The sequence below is a fragment of the Oncorhynchus keta genome, chromosome 29, assembly GCF_023373465.1.
Source record: "Oncorhynchus keta strain PuntledgeMale-10-30-2019 chromosome 29, Oket_V2, whole genome shotgun sequence".
NCBI classification, from domain to species: domain Eukaryota; kingdom Metazoa; phylum Chordata; class Actinopteri; order Salmoniformes; family Salmonidae; genus Oncorhynchus; species Oncorhynchus keta.
In genome coordinates this window covers 32112880-32127773 of record NC_068449.1, presented here as the reverse complement: position 1 = coordinate 32127773, position 14894 = coordinate 32112880, and the positions used below count along the sequence as shown (strand labels likewise).

At 45.5% G+C, this 14894-nt stretch overlaps 1 protein-coding gene across 3 annotated transcripts in view; it reads right to left on the bottom strand.

The window, feature by feature from the left end:
* Positions 1–14894, bottom strand: part of LOC118362193 (A-kinase anchor protein 6-like) — a 215816-nt gene that overhangs the window by 108517 nt on the left and 92405 nt on the right. For all 3 annotated transcript variants that reach the window (XM_052486435.1, XM_052486436.1, XM_052486437.1), the window contains exons 6-7: positions 6225–6321; positions 2806–2981 (exon numbers count right to left, since the gene is read on the bottom strand). In XM_052486435.1, the coding sequence (XP_052342395.1) occupies positions 2806–2981; positions 6225–6321 (273 nt within the window). The remainder of the gene's footprint in view (positions 1–2805; positions 2982–6224; positions 6322–14894) is intronic.

Genomic DNA, 14894 nt, shown 5'->3' with positions numbered 1-14894 from the left:
TCTCTCTCCTCTCTCTCTCCTCTCTCTCTCTCTCTCTCCTCTCTCTCCTCTCTCTCTCCTCTCTCTCCTCTCTCTCTCCTCTCTCTCTCCTCTCTCTCTCCTCTCTCTCTCCTCTCTCTCCTCTCTCTCTCCTCTCTCTCTCCTCTCTCTCCTCTCTCTCTCCTCTCTCTCTCCTCTCTCTCTCCTCTCTCTCCTCTCTCTCTCCTCTCTCTCTCCTCTCTCTCTCCTCTCTCTCTTCTCTCTCTCCTCTCTCTCTCCTCTCTCTCTCCTCCCTCTCTCTCTCCTCCCTCTCTCTCTCCTCCCTCTCTCCTCCCTCTCTCCTCTCTCTCTCCTCTCTCTCTCCTCTCTCTCTCCTCTCTCTCTCCTCTCTCCTCCCTCTCTCCTTGCTCTCCTCTCTCTCTTCTTGCTCTCCTCTCTCTCCTCTCTCTCCTCTCTCTCTCCTCTCTCTCTCCTCCCTCTCTCCTCCCTCTCTCCTCCCTCTCTCCTCCCTCTCTCCTCTCTCTCTCCTCTCTCCTCCCTCTCTCCCCTCTCCTCCCTCTCTCCTCTCTCTCTTCTTGCTCTCCTCTCGCTCCCCTCTCTCTCTCTCTCTCTCTCTCTCTCCTCTCTTCTCTCCGCTCTGTGATCTTCCCCAACAATTTAATTAGAGGAGAATAACTAAACAAGACAGGGTTCCCTCAGGATTACCATTTGACCAGCATCCAGCCATGTTAAAAACTTTATGGTCCCATGGAAAATGATTCAGACTCGGGAACATCAACGAGGGAGACGGCAGAGAGGAGCATATGGTCTCCGCAATAACAACAAAGCGTTATGGCCGCCAGGAGAGACGCACCTTTGCTTTATACACACCTTAATGCGTGGTGGGGGCAACGTTAGTGTCTTCATCTCACACGTTATTACCCCAGTGACATGTCGCATTGCTCTTCTATGTGGCATTTTAACACAGGCTCGAATTAATGACCTCAAAGAGCACCTGTTGTTTTTAGGAACATTAGGAATTAATGGGACACCGGAAAGAAACAGTGTTGTCGTAGAAGAAGGCCATTTTCCTATGTTCTCCATTATAACTAGGTTGATGTTTGATTTCACAATAAATTCCCAACGTATGAAGCTTAATACATGAGCTATATGGAGTACACAAGGCCACCATTATCACAAGCTAACATCTCCGCAGCACGCGCATTACAAGAGCATTAAAGAACTTCAGGCGAACCTCCTACGTTGATAATGCCTGATGGATGAACCACAAACACCACCTGTTGGACGATACCCGTGACTTTATCATCCCACCATTCGGGTGACGTCACCCCGTCATCCATCCCTCCATCCAGAAGATGACACCTCTCATCCTGCTCCCGTCAACATCCTCCTATGGTATTTACCCGACCCCCGTGCCCCCTCGTCAAAGAGTCAGGACGGGTCCATACACACAGTGCTAAGAGGAGATTTGTGGCTCCTTCCCTGACCTTCCCCCCACCACAATGGCCGCGCTCTAATTAGGCAATGCATCTGATCGTCATTAACAGCTATGGGATAATGAATCACTGGCTCGTCTCTGTGTTAATTTGCTGTAACCAAGCGGCTAATGGATGTCAGAGCTGACTGATCACACTGATTGTGGTGATTTCTAATTGCAACAAAACAATTTAAAAGCAGCAGGATTATTTATGTCGTCGCCTACGAAGAGGAAAGAGGGATGCGCCGTGCCCACTACTAAAGTAAAATACCTGGAGAGGGGAGGAGGGGAGAGGGGAGGAGGGGAGAGGAGGGGCAGGAGAGGAGGAGAGAGGAGAGGAGAGGAGGGGGGAGGAGAGGAGGGGAGAGGAGAGGAGGAGAGAGGAGAGGAGGAGAGAGGAGAGGAGGGGGAGGAGAGGAGGGGAGAGGAGAGGAGGAGAGAGGAGAGGAGGAGAGAGGAGAGGAGGAGGGGAAAGAAAAGGAGACACTGTACAGATAGCCAGCTGGCTATGCTATGCATGGGAGGAAAAAAGGGATTGTGTTTCTCATTTGGTTCAGAAGAAGAAGAAGAGATTATGGTCAGAAGAAGGAAGAGCGAGGAGCGATGCTGTGAAGATTGCACCTCCACGTCGCACGGCCCCTTGGGAAATCCAGCCGAGCTGTGCTGGTGCTCTGACATGGCTGCTCATATCCTTCTGATGCACAAACACAAATACATTTCTCTCTCTCTCTCTGCCTCTCTGGGTAAGTGGAAAGGATGCCTCCTTCCACCAAAATCAGATCTGAGCGTAATTACCAAATCACAATTGGCAATTAAACAATGAGCAATCGTAACCTAGAATGACTACGCCGGTAATTACACATTAAATGCAAGGAACATAAATTGGGTTTCACACATTTTGAGCTACAAATAATTGTGTGTGAATTTTGTGTCTGTTGCTCCCGTGCGTGTGTGTGCGTTTGTTGCATTTTGTCTTGTCAAATTATTCATGCTACCACCACCATTGCTTTAGAGTTGATTTATGAAATATTTCATATTCACATCATGCACAACTACGTGTCCCTCCCTCCCTCCTTCCCATGCCCAGTAACTTCTAACTGGGAAGCTTTAGCTGTTTCTTATGCTAATAGCAGCAACCCTTCCCATCTCCCCCTTCTGTTTGTTTATTTTGCTGAGTGAGCACTGGATAGCCGTGGGCTAGAGGAAGAGGAGACGAGAGGGAGAGCGGGTGAACTTCAGTCAGTGGCAAGCGGACAGGCACGCGGGCGGGGCAGGCAGGTGGTGGCGGTTGGGAGGTGGGAAATGGGGGATATGAGGGGGGAAATGGAGTCTGCATGCAGCCAGTTTACCTTGGGGCTGGCTAGTGGACCCGTGGTCTCTGCCTCCTGAGAGGCCTCAGCCTCAGTGGCCAGGATGTGGGCTTTGATGGCATCCAGAGTGCGCAGCATCCAGCTGTGCTGGCGGCGGATCTGCCTCTGGAGCTCCTGCCACTGGTGTACGGTCATCTGGAGCATGTCCCTCAGGCCTGGACAGATAATAAAGAGAGAGAGAGGGGGAGGGAGAGGGAGAGAAGATATATTAAAGATAGAGAGGGAGGGAAGAATGTAGGAGACCGAGACCCAGAGAGAGAGAGAGATAAAGAGAGAGAGAGAGAGCAAGGCAGGGCGGTGTAAAGAGTGAGAGAGAGAAAGAGAGAGAGAGAGCAAGGCAGGGCGGGGTGAAAGAGAGAGAGAGAGCAAGGCAGGGCGGGGTAAAGTAGAGTAGAGAGAGAGAGAGAGAGAGGAGAGAGAGAGAGAGGAGAGAGAAGAGAGAGAGAGAGCAAGGCAGGGCGGGTAAAGAAAGAAGAGAGAGAGAGAGAGAGAGAGAGAGAGAGAGAGAGAGAGAGAGAGAGAGTGAGAGAGAAAGGGAGAGAGAGAGAGCAAGGCAGGGCGGGGTAAAAGAGAGAGAGAGAGAGAGAGCAAGGCAGGGCGGGGTAAAGTAGAGAGAGAGAGAGGGAGAGAGAGAGAGCAAGGCAGGGCGGGGTAAAGAAAGAGAGAGAGAGAGAGAGCAAGGCAGGGCGGGGTAAAGAGAAGAGAGAGAGAGAGAGCAAGGCAGAGCGGGGTGAAAAGAGAAAGAGAGAGAGAGAGAGAGAGAGAGAGAGAGAGAGAGAGAGAGAGAGAGAGAGAGAGAGAGAGAGAGAGAGAGAGCAAGGAGAGCGGGGTGAGAGCAAGGCAGAGCGGGGTGAAGGCAGGGCTGGGAAAGAAAGAGAGAGAGAGAGAGAGAGAGAGCAAGGCAGAGCAAGGGGAGAAGAAGAGAGAGAGAGAGAGAGAGAGAGAGAGAGAGAGAGAGAGAGAGAGCAAGGCAGAGCGGGGTGAAGAAAGAGAGAGAGAGAGAGAGAGAGAGAGAGAGAGAGAGAGAGAGCAAGGCTGGGCGGGGTAAAGAAAGAGAGAGAGAGAGAGAGAGAGAGAGAGAGAGAGAGAGAGAGAGAGAGAGAGAGCAGAGCAGAGCAGGGGTGAAGAAAAAGAGAGAGAGAGAGAGAGAGAGAGAGAGAGAGAGAGAGAGAGAGAGAGAGAGAGAGAGAAAGGCAGAGCGGGGTAAAGAAAGAGAGAGAGAGAGAGAGAGAGAGAGAGAGAGAGAGAGAGAGAGAGAGAGAGAGAGAGAGAGAGAGAGGGAGAGAGAGAGAGAGAGAGAGAGTGAGAGAGAAAGGGAGAGAGAGAGAGCAAGGCAGGGCTGGGTAAAGAAGAGAGAGAGAGAGAGAGCAAGAGCAAGGCAGGGCGGGGTAAAGAAAGAGAGAGAGAGAGAGAGAGAGCAAGGCAGAAGCGAGGAGAGAGAGAGAGAGAGAGAGAGAGAGAGAGAGAGAGAGAGAGAGAGAGAGCAAGGCAGGGCGGGGAGAGAGAGAGAGAGAGAGAGAGCAAGGCAGAGCGGGGTGAAGAAAGAGAGAGAGAGAGAGAGAGAGAGAGAGAGAGAGGAGAGAGAGAGAAAAAGCAGAGCGGGGTAAAGAAAAAGAGAGAGAGAGAGAGAGAGAGAGAGAGAGAGAGAGAGAGAGAGAGAGAGAGAGAGAGAGAAAATGAGAGGAATGGCCAACATCCAGTCTTTTGGATTATCCAACCAACCCTCTTAAAATCCTTCATTCATGCCTCTGTATGTACGGATATTTAGCATTTTATTATGATCAACTATTTGACCCATTATCATAGTAATTGTATACCTTCTTCATCGGCCTTTGGAAAGGGATTCCATAGCCTGAGTGAGGTAGTAATGCTCTTCATTTGATATTACCATGAATTCTTCAGTGGTCCACCTCGCTCTCTCTATGCTGAACACAGATGCCTACGTGATCTGCCCTGTACTATGTTCACTAATGTATATGTACACACCAGTATGTGTACTGCATGTGATGAGTCGCTGGTTTAGAGTTAATCCCTTCCCACACCTGCAGAACCATCAGCATGTTACTCCAGCCCTGTCTTTCTACCAGCAGCCATGATTCACCCAAATCCTGTTTGTTCAAAGTAATTAAAAAGTGCAAATCAAGATGAATGAGCCAGGGCAGAATGTGACCCTGTAATCCACACGCACGCACAAAGGCACGCACATATGCATGTACACGCACAAACACACTGACTGTAGTATCTATTGAGTGACTGGCTGCTCAACAATGTCACACACTGCTCATACCTGTGGAATTATCATGACTGATCTGCAGAGTTGCTAGGAAACCGGTATTAGTGTCTGCATTGCGGGAAGTAGGGGGAGAGATTTGCTAAGAATTGTGTCGTCCAATAGTAAGCGAATGAAGGTACTAGGAACCAATGCAGATGAGATGTGGATGAAAGAAGGGAGGGAGAGAGAGAGAGAGAGAGAGAGAGAGAGAGAGAGAGAGAGAGAGAGAGAGAGAGAGAGAGAGAGAGAGAGAGAGGGGAGAGATATATAGAGAGAGAGAGAATGAGAGAAGAGAGAGAGAGAGAGAGAGAGAGAGAGAGAGAGAGAGAGAGAGAGAGAGAGAGAGAGAGAGAGAGAATGAGAGAGAGAAAGCGAGATAGATAGAGAGAGAGAGAGAGAATGAGAGGGAGAAAGAGAGATAGAGAGAATGGGAGAGAGCTGCTTCTAGTGAATCACAGTAGGGCTCTTCTCACCTCTCCTCTCTTCTCCTCTCTCCTGTCAGAGCTTTTCAAACAGCTCCAGGATCCTGGAGGCCATCTGCATTTTTAATGGTGGGCAGCTTAAGAGCCAGCGAGGAGACAACTCGCCAACTGGGAGGTCAGCTTAGCGGATTTGTACATTTGCTGAGCGCTTGGCTGGCTGGCTGGCTGGATGCTTTAGGTGAATAATCGGCCCAGCAGAGAGGAGAGAACGTCTGGATGATGGCCTCTGACTCAAGTCCTGCTGTTCCTAATTCCACCTCTCTTCATATACACAGTGCCTCCTCCCTCTCTTTTTCCTCTCTCTTACTCCCTCTCTTCATATACAGTACACGGCACCTCGCTCTCTCTCCTCTCTATCATTTCTCTCGCTCTCCACCCCTTTCACTCTCCACCTCTCCTCTCTGTCATTTCTCGACCCAGTCACAAGCACCAATCTCTCCCAGCCTGCCCGGACTCACTCACTCACTCGCTCAATCCACTGCAGATAGAATGCCATTGGTAATGTATGTTGAAAAAGGCCGTTTCTTTCCCCCCTTCCCCTTGCTTGAGAAGCGGTTACTTTAAGATTTATACATTCTGAAGGTCAGTATGTTAATATAAACATTAATAATAAATGTGAGGGTTGAGAGCAGTGAGAGCCGTACCTGATTTGTGGGAGATGATGACTTCCAGCAGCTGCCTGCCTTCTTCCAGGACACAGTCTTTCAGGGAACAGTGACTGTCCACGTTCAGCTTGAAGCTCTGTAGAACCAGACACAATGTATTAGTACACAGTCTTTCAGGGAACAGTGACTGTCCACGTTCAGCTTGAAGCTCTGTAGAACCAGACACAATGTATTAGTACACAGTCTTTCAGGGAACAGTGACTGTCCACGTTCAGCTTGAAGCTCTGTAGAACCAGACACAATGTATTAGTACACAGTCTTTCAGGGAACAGTGACTGTCCACGTTCAGCTTGAAGCTCTGTAGAACCAGACACAATGTATTAGTACACAGTCTTTCAGGGAACAGTGACTGTCCACGTTCAGCTTGAAGCTCTGTAGAACCAGACACAATGTATTAGTACACAGTCTTTCAGGGAACAGTGACTGTCCACGTTCAGCTTGAAGCTCTGTAGAACCAGACACAATGTATTAGTACACAGTCTTTCAGGGAACAGTGACTGTCCACGTTCAGCTTGAAGCTCTGTAGAACCAGACACAATGTATTAGTACACAGTCTTTCAGGGAACAGTGACTGTCCACGTTCAGCTTGAAGCTCTGTAGAACCAGACACAATATGGCACACATGACGACACCTCACAACAGTCAACTTACTAGATGTTACGTGTTAATTTCTCTCTCTAATAAACAAGATACCACACACACTCAAACATAAACACATGCAATGTGTTTTTGAGCATCAGAACAAAAAAAGAAACATGAAAATGATACTAATAGTAATTCACACACTTATACACAAAGCACACAAGTGTATAAACTCATATATAACACCCCTGGTACAATCCCACAAGTCCATGAAATATTGGAAATCAGTTACCATATTAAAAACTGCAAACATTTGCTTCCATCCCATGGCAAAACTTGTAGAATTGCAACAAACTTGCTTTAAAACAGCAACATCTTCTCTATGCCTCAAGGCAAATTTTTCAGAATTGCAGGAGATGAACTTTAAAACGTAAATATTTTCTCTTCGCTGTCATGGGGGGGGGGAATGTTTTGCTCACAAGGTGGGGGGTATGGATGTGAGTACGCAGACCCACAAGCTAATGTGGCCCCTCATGATGAGTTCAGATTTTTTGTGGCCCACACCCCACCACAGTTGCTCTAGAATCCCCCTCTTCCAACAGATCACTCCTCCATCCCTTAAAGGCAGGGCCGGTCCTGGACATTCTGCTGCCCTAGGCGAGACAAACAAATTGCAGTTCCAACAAGAATAGTCCCAGTAAGCAAAATAACGTTGTAAAGACGTCTAAAATACTTATTTTCTGGACATTGAAATCAAGTTCATTTTCGGTTCTGAAGTTGAAAATATGTCATTTATAGACGTCTACGTTTGGGCCAAATCAAGGCTGGTCCAGACTTAGACAAAACTTGACCCAAACATAGACATCTATAATTCATTCAGATTTCGTCTTGAACGGACCACAAAAACAAAGTCAGTGGATGTGGAAAACAAGGCCAGTCAAGACTGCACAACAAAAAAAAAGACACCCAAAATGCGCCAGAGTCGGTCTGTGCTTACTGAGGTATAGCCTACAACAGGGATGGGCAACTCCAGTCCTCGGGGGCCGTCCCTAATCAACACAGCTGATGAAACTAATTGCATCCTAAACTGAAGATCGTGATGAGTTGATTATTACTGTCAGATGTGTTAGCTGGGGCAAAAGTGTGACACCAATCAGGTCAGGTTTCTCTCCAGCCTGTAGGCTACAGAAAAGGCCACATACTCTTCTAACCATATGCTATATCTGATACATGATTTATGTCAGATCATTGTTTTGGCGTAATGTTGGTGGAGCGCTGCAGCGATGCATCTCTTCCCGCAGCACCCTGGAGATGCGCGCTCAGAATGGACAAGATACATCATTTGCCTCCCCGCCTTTGACAACGTGGGAGTTGCTTCCCATAGGGCAGCATCGGCGCTCACCTAGAAATCACATAGGCCACTGGTTGAGAGAAATTGTCATTGTTTTCGGGCAGAATTATGTGAATTTGTATGTGTTGTTGGAGGTACATCTTAGTCAGTTTAGTTCAAAATGCCGCCCTCGTCAATCTGCCGCCGTAGGCGGCCATCCTAATCCTGCCTAATGAGCGGGCCGACCCTGCTTAAAGGGATCTATCATCCACCCATCCCCTAACTCTCCAACTTGTTCAATATTCCCCCAAGCGCCCTTATTACTGTGATGTCTCAATTCCGCTATTGTTATTCTCTTTAAAAATACCCCCAAACACTCCTCTTTCTCTCTCCCGTCTCTCTTTCCCCCAATACTCTTCCCCCTCAATCCCATCTCTCCGTGGGTGCTGCTATGAAAACTTTCATGTTGATTGGTTTTGATAATACCCAAGGAGCTGGTGCAGAGCCGAGTGCTCTCGTGGTGCTAAGAGTAATCAAAGTGGAGAGAGAGAGATATGGGGAGTGAGAGAGAGAGAGAGAGAGAGAGAGATGGAGAGTGAAAGCGAGGGAGAGAACATTATGCTGGGACCTGGAGGGAGGTGGGGCTGTGCTTTTGAAGATGTGATGGGTGGTTAGGGGGTGGAGGGAGGTGGGGGTTGGAGAGGGTCGAGGATGTGCGTACAGAGGGGGGTGAATCAAGGGGGGGGGGGGCAGAGGGGTCCCAGGGGAGTGATGCAGCGAGGCGCCTGGAGCCATCTTCGCCTTAGATTCTCATCTCCTCAGATCTTGGGCCGGCCTGTTGCTGGCGATTAGGGCCTGGTGTGATCTGACCAGCATGCTGAAGGTGTGCCGAGCCAACACAGCCCTGGCTAACTGTATCTGACGGCTTGCCGCCGAGAAAGCAGGGAGAGGAGCAAAGAACGAGGCCCGGCTCTACTCAGCTGGGCGAGATGGATGAAGGGGAATGGGACACCGCACTAACTAAAAGATGCCCTCGTTGACTCGCTCTAACGCTGATCCAGGGACAGCAAAACAGCCGAGATGGAGTTGTTCACACTCACAGCAAGGCCCCGTCAGCAATGGCACCCTATCCCCATAGTGCCTTCAGAAAGCATACATACCCCTTGACTTATTGCACATTTTCTTTTATTACAGCCTGAATTCAAAATAAATGAAATGTATATATATTTTTAACCTATCCAACACACAATACCCCATAATGACAACGTGAAAACATGTTTTGAGACATTTTGTCAAATGTATTGAAAATGAAATACATGAATATCTCATGTACATAAGTATTCACACCCCTGAGTCAACACATGTCAACACATCATCTGTAACCTTTGGCATCGATTACAGATGATATCTTTCTGGGTAAGTCCGTAAGAGCTTTACACACCTGGATTGTACAATATTTGTACATTATTTATTTTTATTCTTCAAGCTCTGTCAAGTTGGTTGTCGATCATTGCTAGTCAACCATTTTCAGGTCTTGTCATATATTTAATTCAAAACTGGTAAGCAGGCCAACATTCACTGTTGTCTTGGTAAGCAACTCCAGTGTAGATTTGACCTTGTGTTTTAGGTTACTATCCTGCTGAAAGATTAATTTATCTCATTACAGTATATATATATATGCCATTTAGCAGACGCTTTTATCCAAAGCGACTTACAGTCATGTGTGCATACATTCTACGTATGGGTGGTCCCGGGGATCGAACCCACTACCCTGGCGTTACAAGCGCCATGCTCTACCAACTGAGCTACAGAAGGACTGGTGGAAAGCAGAAAGAACCAGGTTTTCCTCTAGGATTTTGCCTGTGCTTAGTTCTATTCCGTTTATTTTTGTTCCCAAAAAACTCCCTAGTGTAGTCTTTGACGGTGGCAAGCATACCCATAACATGATGCAGCCACCACCATGCTTGAAAATAGAAAGATTCGTACTCAGTAATGTTTTATATTGGATTTGCCCCAAACATAACGCTTTGTATTCAGGACATTAAGTTAATTTCTTTGCTACATTTTGTGCAGTTTTACTTTAGCGCCATATTGCAAACATAACGCATGTTTTGTAATATTTGTATTCTGTACAGACTTCCTTCTTTTCACTCTGTCATTTAGGTTAGTATTGTGGAGTAACTACAATGTTGTTGATCCATCGTCAGTTTTTTCCTATCATAGCCATTAAACTCTGTAACTGTTGGCCTCATGGTGAAATCCCTTATCAGTTTCCTTCCTCTCCGGCAATACTGGGTGTATTGATACACCATCCAAAGTGTAATTAATAAACACCATGCTCAAAGGGATATTCAATGTCTGCTTTTTAAATGTTTACCCATCTGCCAATAGGTGCCGTACTTTGCGAGGCATTGGAAAACCTCCCTGGTCTTTGTGGTTGAATCTGTGTTTGAAATTCACTGCTCGACTGAGGGACCTTACAAATAATTGTATGTGTGGGGTACAGAGATGAGGTAGTCATTCAAAAAACTCTATTTTTGCACACAGAGTGAGTCCATGCAACTTATGTGACTTGTTACTCCATGCAGTGGTGTGAAGTACTTAAGTGAAAATACTTTAATGTACTACTTAAATCGAGTTTTCAGGGGTAACTGTACTTTACTATTTATATTTTTGACAAAATGACATACTTTTTACTCTACACATTTTCTCTGACACACAAAAGTACTCGTTACATTTTGAATGCTTAGCAGGACTGGAAAATAATCAAATTCACGCACTTATCAAGAGAACATCCCTAAACGTCCCTACTGCCTCTGATCTGGTGGACTCACTAAACACATGCTTCATTTGTAAATGATGTCTGAGTGTTGGAGTGTGCCCCTGGTTATCCATACATTTAAAAAAAGAAAAGAAAGGGTGCTGTCTGGTTCGCTTAATATAAGGAATTAGAATTTAGTTATACTTTTATACTTGATACTTAAGTATATTAAAAACCAAATACTTTTAGACTTTTACTCAAGTAGTATTTTACTGGGTGACTTTCACTTTTACTTCAGTCATTTTCTATTAAGGTATCTTTACTTTTACTCAAGTATGACAATTGGGTATTTTTTCCACCACTGAGTCCACGCAATTTATTACATGGCGTGTTAAGATTGTCATAACAAAGGGGTTGAATACTTACTGACTCAAGACATTTCATTTTTTCATTTTTTTTCCAATTTTTTATTCATTTGTAAACATTTCTAAAAACAGAAATCCACTTAGACATTATGGGGTATTGTGGGTAGGCAACTGACACAAAATCTCAATATAATCCATTTTACATTCAGGCTGTAACACAACAAAAAATGTGGAAAAAGTCAAGGAGTGTGAATACTTTCTGAAGGTACTGTATATAGTGCACCCTATCCCCTATATAGAGCAAGCACCACTTTGAAAGCAGTGCACTATACAGGGGAGAAGGTGGATAAGGTGCCATTTGGGACGCAACTCCAAAACATCTGATGCTGATCCATATACTGTAAGAGGTGGGACCAAGAGGCCACACACACAAAAATGTAGTTGTTTCAACTAAATATTATTAAGGAACTGGTTCCAAAGTCTTTTTTGTTGTTTACTAACCTTTTGGTCAAAGTGTCACCTGAACTTAACATTTTTAGTTGGTCCAAACGTAGCTCCAACATGGGAAAACGTAGCTCCAACATGAGAAAACGTAGCTCCAACATGGGAAAACGTAGCTCCAACATGAGAAAACGTAGCTCCAACATGAGAAAACGTAGCTCCAACATGGGAAAACGTAGCTCCAACATGGGAAAACGTAGCTCCAACATGAGAAAACGTAGCTCCAACATGAGAAAACGTAGCTCCAACATGAGAAAACGTAGCTCCAACATGGGAAAACGTAGCTCCAACATGAGAAAACGTAGCTCCAACATGAGAAAACGTAGCTCCAACATGAGAAAACGTAGCTCCAACATGAGAAAACGTAGCTCCAACATGAGAAAACGTAGCTCCAACATGAGAAAACGTATGAAAAAAAAAAGCTCAAATAGTCTCATATCTTCATTCAACTATAAAATTATTATTTGGGCATCTTACCTAAACAAAGGGCGTGGAACTAGTTACACACACACAGTGTGCAATGTTTTCAGCTAACATATTTGACATACATTGACATTCATGATTACATTGTGCGTGTTCATTTATACAGTAATTAATATTCAACATGTCATCACCTGGGATTTGAACTCAAAACCTCTTGGTTAAAAGCATCCCCGTCTTCTAATGATGAGAGAAGAGTCAGATTAACTGATAACTGACACAGACATGGTGTCGTAGCAGGAAGATGGGAATGCCATGAACCAAGAGGTTCTGAGTTCAAATCCCAGGTGATGACATGTTGATAATAATTACTGTATAAATGAACACGCACAATGCAACCATGTATGTTGAGAACCTGTGTGTGTGTGTGTGTGTGTGTGTGTGTGTGTGTGTGTGTAACCAGTTGCACAGCCTTTTTTTTTAGTTAAGATGCCCAATTGTTCATTTATAATTGAATGAACACATGAGATAAGCTGAGCAAACACATCATTTTAAATTGACTACATTTATGAACAAAGTTCTCAAGTTAGAGCTAAGTTTGGTCCAACAGTTTTTTAGTTCAGGTAACACTTGGACCTAAAAGTTGATTAAACAAAAAAAGACTGTGGAACCAGTTACTTAATAATAATCAGTTGAAATAACTACATTTGAGGGTTTTTTAAATGTTTTTTTTGTGTGTTGTTTTTACAGTGTATTCATGTTATAGTGGATTCTTCCATTCATTTTTGGACATCATTTACAAAAACATTCCTACCTAGATAGAGCGGGAGTGAATTACCATACCATGTATAGTACTCCGATTCAAGTGCTAGGCTGCAATCTTTAAATGAGACCGAGAAAATCCAGCAAACCTGGTGCCACCAGCGATGAGGGGATATGGGCCTGTGACAGATGGTCACCTGAAGGTATTCGTCAGAGATGACAAGGTAACATCTCCTGGCTGGTGGATTTATGATCCCCCAGATGGACAGGGGATTGATAGCCTCTCGGCTCTGTGATAGCTTAGAACAAGTCAACACTAATACATTAGGAACTCGATATCTACCACTGGTGGAAGGAAGTCGCATTCAATTATTTCACAGCGGATTAGAAAGTATTACAAATTATAATATAGCGTTTTTATTCCGAGATTCGACCGTATGGTTTTTAGGTGAAAATGTAGAAGGGCATAGAATAGAACACTAAGTTATCCGTCACACTGTGATATAGGGTATAGCTCTCTACCATGCTGTCTAGATAATGTATGTCTACAGTGTCTATAATAAAACATTGACAGTCGTCGATGATGACCGGCCGTCTAATCCTTTATGAGAAAAGGTAACAGTTTATGCCTTATGCATGCCACATCTTCAAGCTGACATTGTCGATAAATTGTTGACAAATAGTTCATAAACAGTTGATAAATAGTTATTTGAAATGCCCTTTGTTATACTGTACTTGATCAAAATAGGGACCAATCGTTTCATAACTAAGGATGAAATGTTCATACCATATAAAGTAAGAGAATGTCCTCGCATTTCTCTGGTTTATACTGTGATACAGACACGTGTTTGCTGTGCGATGTGATCTGATATATATTCCATGATGTGTCCAGTGGAGCAGGCAGACTGCAGTGCAGCAGCAGAGAGCATGTGGCCCAAACCGCACCCTATTCCCTACATATTGGTGTATTGGTTTTGACCAGAGCCCACTCGATAGGGAATAGGGTACCCTTTAGGATGCAACCAGAGAGTTTAGCAGCAGAGACTGGGGGGCTCTGGGTGGATTTAGCTGGGGGCAGGTGGGTTATTGCTGATTTGACACCTCTAGATGTGCTACAGTACGAAGCCGCTGGAACTCGAGCCCCTCGCTCCCCTCGCCTCGCCCCTCTGCTCGCTCCTCTATGGTTTAGGCTGAGGCGAGAGGACTGTAATCCCCACATCACCTCACACAGACAGACACACAGACAGGGCAGAGCCGTCATCTCACCGAGACAGAGGGAGAGGGAGAGTTGAAGAACGCCGTCATGTATGGACGCGTCTGGGGATGTGGAGGGACAGGGCTCACACACACACACACACACACACACACACACACACACACACACACACACACACACACACACACACACACACACACACACACACACACACACACACACACACACACACACACACACACACACACACACACACACACACACATACAGACACACACACACAGGTTGGGATGGAGTTAGAGCCTGTGGAGGTGTAGTGGAGGATGGAGGATGGTGTTACCGAGGCTCAGAGGTTGGAGAGGAGGTGGGAGTTGGGAAGGCTAAGTTAGAAGACATGTGGAAATGAATCGGCTCACTCGGAGCCGGAGAGGAAGATACCTGGCGACTAACATAATAACAACATCAGCTAAAAAAAGTGGCTTGGCATTTTATTTCCAATTCTATTTGATTAGATTTTTTTATTTTATTCACCTTAGCATATTTTCGAGTAGAGTATCATATAGCTAAATGTGATGACATTGAGATTTGACATTGAAATTGTACATGCAAGTGGTTCCTGAGAGAGAGAGAGAGAGAGAGAGAGAGAGAGAGAGAGAGAGAGAGAGAGAGAGAGAGAGAGAGAGAGACAGAGGTAGAGGTAGAGAGAGAGAGA